The sequence below is a fragment of the Ipomoea nil genome, unplaced genomic scaffold, assembly GCF_001879475.1.
Source record: "Ipomoea nil cultivar Tokyo-kokei standard unplaced genomic scaffold, Asagao_1.1 scaffold3069, whole genome shotgun sequence".
Lineage (NCBI taxonomy): Eukaryota > Viridiplantae > Streptophyta > Magnoliopsida > Solanales > Convolvulaceae > Ipomoea > Ipomoea nil.
The window spans coordinates 5,265,506-5,271,795 of record NW_017619497.1 but is presented as its reverse complement, the minus strand read 5'-3'; the positions used below and the strand labels follow the sequence as shown (position 1 = coordinate 5,271,795).

At 36.3% G+C, this 6,290-nt stretch overlaps 2 protein-coding genes across 2 annotated transcripts; both read right to left on the bottom strand.

Annotated features, from left to right (window-relative positions):
• Positions 1 to 2,186: 2,186 nt before the first annotated feature.
• Positions 2,187 to 4,168, bottom strand: LOC109164788 (fe(2+) transport protein 1). The gene is given in 5 exon segments (XM_019313337.1): positions 2,187 to 2,372; positions 2,815 to 2,964; positions 3,584 to 3,615; positions 3,618 to 3,703; positions 3,705 to 4,168. Coding segments are annotated over 5 exon segments (918 nt in total).
• Positions 4,169 to 5,082: 914 nt separating this feature from the next.
• Positions 5,083 to 6,072, bottom strand: LOC109164787. The gene has a single exon (XM_019313336.1). It carries the CDS (start codon positions 6,070 to 6,072, stop codon positions 5,083 to 5,085), a length of 990 nt encoding a protein of 329 aa, XP_019168881.1.
• Between the last annotated feature and the right edge of the window lie 218 nt (positions 6,073 to 6,290).

The window sequence follows — 6,290 nt, the reverse complement described above, 5'->3', positions numbered from 1 at the left end:
ATAAAGTTGTGTATGTGTTACTAGCTTAGTTATCGCTTTTAGCACATAACAATTGGTATCATAACATGTTTATGTGTGGTTGTGTATTCGCTACTAACTATAGATTTTGGTAATAACTAGTTACTTTCACCTCTAATTGATTGACATAAACACGTTAGGTTTAGCCCATAGTTATTATTATTTTCGTTATAAGTCAAGATGAAACATCAAATTCACAACTTAAAATAATAACTGAAAATCTAACGTGACGATCATCGATTAAAGATGAAAATAATTATTTCGTGATAATTGAGAAATACCAAAAATGTTTGATATTTGGTAACAGTTTCGTAAATTTGTACAATTTGTTGGCTGCTCTCCTTGTCCATGCCATATACATAGGTGATAGGAGTGTTGTACCAACTCAAACTTATGGACTGTCGTTTTGTCTATTGATCCGTAAACCTTATATTCGTTAAATTATTGTGGTAGATAAGGTTTGGTGCAAATTAAAGCTGTTGTTGTGGTGGTCGCACCAGCTACAAAGATTCCTTTCTGCTATACTAATTTTATATTTTGAATTTTTTGTCTCCTACTCTTATCTACCAACCATATCACCTTCTATTCTTTGCCTGTAGTCTACCTTAATTATACTCTTTAATAAGCTTGTTCATACATAATTGCAACATGCTTGGTTCAATGTTTTGCACTCATTTTAATTTCATCAATCCTAATCAAAATTATGTTCTTAACTTGACCTAATAAGTAATAATATAATTGCAACATGCTTGGTTGAAAATATGAGTGTCAACGCTGGTCGATCCGTTACGCAGTAAACTGTACTATAAATTTTGTGGGGTTTTATGAGTAAGCTTGCGAGACACACATGTCAAATAATTTTTTTTTATTTATAACACTAACTCACCTCATTTGGATTGCGGTTTGATGGGCCACGCAAGCTTACTTCCATGATATTATTTTTTTAAAAAAAAAAATCATCAATATGTAAGAAATAAGTAAATATAGAATGTATAGAAATTCATAGTTTAGTTAACGTTGATGTAAAAAAAAAAAAAAAATTGTCACTTTTCAACATAATAGTTTGAGACAATTGATAATAAATTGTTAATTCAATTACATAGTCGAATGATTAAGTTTTGTATATGTGTTTCATTTTAAATAGCAATCTAATTTAGAACCTGTTGTGGAATATAATTTTATTGTTTGGAAAAAAAGAAGAAGATACATTATGGTAAATATCATAAATTAATTAATTATTACCATATAATTTCTATTATAATTTTAAAAAAAATGAAAGTAATTTAAAAATTTGAGCTAATAAATTTGGAATAAAATTCATAAAAGACTAATAAATATACTATGATTTATTGTATTATCAGAATATATATTGCTTTAATAAATGTTCCTTAATTATTACTAATTTAAGTACTCAAAAAAATTATTACTAATTTAAATCTTACTCCAAATTATTACTAATTTAAATCTTGACGGACTCTAATGAAGCTATAACAGAATGCAAATAATTTTGTCAAGTTAAAATGTAATATATAACATTTTAAGGGCAATGTATAAATTTAATTATTACCACTAAAAAGGGACAAAACCCAGGAGCATAGCTTGGATCTAACACTTATAATATTTTTAATTTTTTTAAATATAATAAATAAATAGTTATTTACATGTTGCGTGAAGAGAAGCCCAATAGTCATGTTTCTACTAGATTTCAATAGAAACATATTTGCAATTTGGTCATCAATGGTTAGAAATTAAATTTCCGAAAAACGTACGACAACAACCTATTCAAACAACTTTTTTTTTTTTAATGTTACTAAAAAATGGTTAGTGTTATTAACTATTTTGGACTAGTGATTAGAAATAGAGACAAAAAATTCTTTAAATCCTCATAATGATTGAAAATGTCACAACTAATCCAAAACTCTACACACAATTACACTACATAACCTTTTTTTTTTTTTTTTTTCCTTCTAGTACCAAACACTCAACATTAAGAAAATAACAACAACAAAAAAATAATAATAATTTATTTGATTCTCAAAAATTAAACTCACAAGAGTTTGATCTACAACTAAGACAACTTTGAGAAACAAAAACATAAAAAATCACTTTAAGTGTTCCATTTTTTTTTTCAAAATGATTTAAAATGTAAATTGAATGATAGATGTGAATTAAGCCCACTTGGCCAAAATAGACATCCCGGCAGCACCCAGAAACACTGCAACCAAACAATACATCTGTAACTTGATGCTTCTCTGCAACTTTTGGGCCATGAAATCTGCAGCAAGAAGGTCAACCAAAGCCATGTAGATATCACCCTGTTGGCCTTTTTGGTTTTTCCACCCAACATGAGCGTCCTATTAACCTTCTTGTTTTGAGAAGGTCAGAAAATAGAAAGCTTAGTCAGGGTTTACTTCATTCATTGTGGTCATTTGCAGAATTGCAGGCCAGGGTTTACAAGATGGTTTACTAATGTACACCCTCGAGTAGTGACTGTGAGTTTCACTCGTTATTCTTTTTCTCCCAAAAGGTTGAATCTCAACCTCAACTTCAAAACTCCCCACACCCCAGTCCGACAGGGCATTTAGGATGATATAAATCAAGGTGAGACAATGACTCAACTGACATGATCAAATGCTGATGCGCACAAGGGATCTGCATGTCTACTTTGAGCATAATCTCACACTGTTGCTGTCGAAGTTCGAACATTGGTCTCTTCACTCGTTATCCTATTAGTCTTTCAGGTGGTTTTTAATGTGTAACAAGAATAAATAAAAAGAAGATTGAGTGAGGTTTTGCCTGTAGAATACTGCCACCAAGTCCCATTCCTTCAAACATTTGATGGAAACAAAGGGCAGCTATGAGTCCTTTGATGGTGCAAGTGTTGCTTGTAGCTCCCATAGCGAGCCCAATCACCACTGAATGAACTATAATTCCAACCTCCAACACCTTCAAAACAAAATCACCAAAACAATATAGAATCAATTATTATATATATTCACACGATGCATGTGTAACCATATGTAATAATAAAACAAAAACATCTATATACCATATTATATATAATTGATAATAAATTTCCTTTTTTTCTAGTTTAGTAGGCTCGAAATTAGAAGAATACATCTAACAAACATTTAATCGACTATACTGATGATTTTGTTGGTGGTTAAGGTTAAGTTATAACTGATCAATTTGGCACGCAATAAGTAACGGTTTTTAGGCTTTGAATGGTAGAAAATGAGTTATTTTTTACATCAAAATTTTAAATCACTGACAACTTTTTTTGTTGTACATGGTCGAAAATGGTAAGTTTTCTAGTAATGGTTGAGTTTGGATGGATCATGGACCCTAACTTGAATTATACAGTATTATCCTAGTTTAGGACAGAGTAATTTTAAAATCTTAGAACTCCGGGCCAAAAGGGGATGGAGGAGATGAATCACCCTCTCGGTCCCTTAATTAGTTCCATCTTTGCCTATAAATTCTAACATAAGAACTGAGGCATAACATATATATATATATATGTGTGTGTGTGTGTATAATACTGTATATGTATAGAACTAATTACCATGGCAATCACTCGATAACGTGTAAGTTTTGGCCATCTACTTCTTTAATGGATCCATAGTGATGATCATGACTCCGATTGTTCACCGTTCCCATCTCAATGTTGTGGGTGGCCTCCGGCCGGAATGACGCCGGTGCCGGTGCGGGTGTTCTTGGTGTACAAGCTGGTCGCCATGGAGTTAATCGCCATCGTCACAATGGCCGACACCATGGCCACGAAGCCGCCGAACGGAAACTCGTGCAACGGGTTATCGTCCAGGCAAGTGGATTGGAGCATGTCATAAGAGTCCGGCAGGACGTGCATGAATCCGGTGGCGAGGATGATGCCGGAAGAGAACGCCTTAACCACGTAGAACACGTCGCCGCTAGGGTCCAGGACGGAGATCGAACTGGTCACCAGCGGCAGGCAAACCCCTATCATGCTCGCCACCAATATGCTGATAATGGCGATGATTTTTAGGCCTAGTGCTTTGGCCTTGTTGATGCATGGGTTCGGGGATTCGACCCCACACTCCTCTTCTTCAGTTAACGTTTGTGGTGCAGAAATTAAGAGAATAAGAACAATGACGGTAGAAATGAGCCCCATTTGAGTCTCTCGATCTTGCAAAACCAACAACTAAGACTTAAGAGTGATATTTTAATTGGTTCGAATAGCATTATTTTATAAAATTATAAATATATTTTGTAATAATATATATAATGTTCAAAATAGGAAGAATTCAATTTCATGGGTAGGCATGAACTGGCAATTCAAATTGAGAATATGAACACAAAATTGTTAATTAATGTTGTAATTATGGGGAAGGGCATGGGCAAATCTTTGGAGGAATGCTTTTGCTCGTGGAATTCGTGCTAACATGGTAAGTTCACCCTTACATTCTTCCTAAAGTATCAACCCCAACCTAAGGGCCCCTCACACTCCGGTCCGACAGAACATTTGGGAGGATATAAAAGTTCACCCTTACATGGCAGTACAGTTGACTGTGCTTGCTTACATGACTGTGTCCTGCGCAAAACGACATCGTTTTGTTAAGTTGGTAGGGAGTTGACGCGACAAAGTGTATGTGTATTCTGTTATACAATTATGTACATTCTATTACACAATTATGTAAATTTTTTTTTTTAAGGTCAACCATTGGGTTGTATTTATAGATGAATCAAAATAGAATCGGGTGAGACATTGTCCTAGTACATAGCTAATGTATAATTAAAGGCAGTTGATGCTAAAGTATGAGCTAAAGTATTATGCAATCTATAAATAAAACTAAACGAGCAATGATTAAACATATTCATATAGACTCTGTAGTCATCTAGGACGTAACCAAGATAGGATCGTGCCTGAATAGTAGTTGATGACAAATAAGCGAGTAGTGTCTGGCAATCCGTGTAGAGGTTAACTGATTGCTCCCCCCGGCCTTTGAGCCACGATAAAACTTCTTTGCATGCTAGAGCCTCGGCCATAAGTGGTGAGAAGCAATTTTGCGGAGGTACACAAAATGCTCATATATAGTCGCCGGCGTGGGTGAACAATACTGCTCCAGCAGTGGCCGTCATGGACGACGGATGGTAGCCAACATCGATAAAACATCGTCTCGGTTGGGGTGACTGATTTCTGGCGCCTGGGGGTGGCAGTTGTACCGTAGCGGGTGGATGCAACACTGCCACGCCGGACTCCGGGAGCTGTGGCTGCTCCGTAACGGATGGATGCAACACCATCGTGGCAGAATTGGGAGGCACCGGCAGTGGCGTCGGCGGGACTTGCTGGCCATGCATGCCGGCTGTAGGCTGGTCCACTTCGGCAGTAGCGTGCACCCGCTGCCAAGCCTTCATGGTGGTTATAGCTGTAGTCACAATCTTCTTTGGCATTGGTAGGTATGAATTCCAAACTGCTTCGTTTCGGGCCCTCCAGATATTGTATAATATCGCAGCTGCAAACAATATTGCATCAGAATCTAGAACATTTAGTAATGTTCCAAACCATTCATAAAAAACATTTGTCACAATTTGGGGGATTGGAAGGATAGATTGGCTCCATATGGCTTTTGCATAGTCACACAATACTAATGAGTGCATTGTATCTTCATGCATTAAACCACACATGGAACATGTCGGATCAATTTCCACCCTCTTTATAAGCAAGTTAGTAGTAGTGGGCAAGATATTGCTCATAGCTCTCCATAGGAACATTTTCCACTTTGATGGGATTTTAAGTTGCCATAGTGTGTTCCATTTATCAAAACCCGTGCTAGTACTATAGGTGCCCACCATAAGTCTATACCCATTCTTGACCGAGTAGCATCCATTTGGATCTCCATACCAATACCATGTATCCTCATATTCTGGGGAGATAGGGATCTTTAAAATTCTAGGTATACCATTCGGGTGAAAAATATCTGTTAGAATGTGAGGATCCCATGTTCCAGTTGTTTGGTCAATCAATCCTGCAACCTTAGCATCAGCTAACTGTGATAGCATCTCAGTTTGGACCATAGGATCCAACTCATCCTGGAGCTAGGGATGCTTCCATATTAAAGTCGATTCACCATTCCCAATACGTCGACGCACCCCACTGGTAATTAATTCTTTAGCAGCCATAATACTCCTCCAACAGTAACTAGGATTATTCCCAATACTTGCCTCAGAGAAAGGTAGTTTGGGGTAGTACCTAGCTTTGTACACACGGGACACCAATGAGTCAGTATTTGTCA

Coding starts and splice junctions, on each gene's coding strand:
- LOC109164787 (XM_019313336.1), bottom strand. CDS start 6,072: ATGGTCCAAACTGAGATGCTATCACAGTTAGCTGATGCTAAGGTTGCA.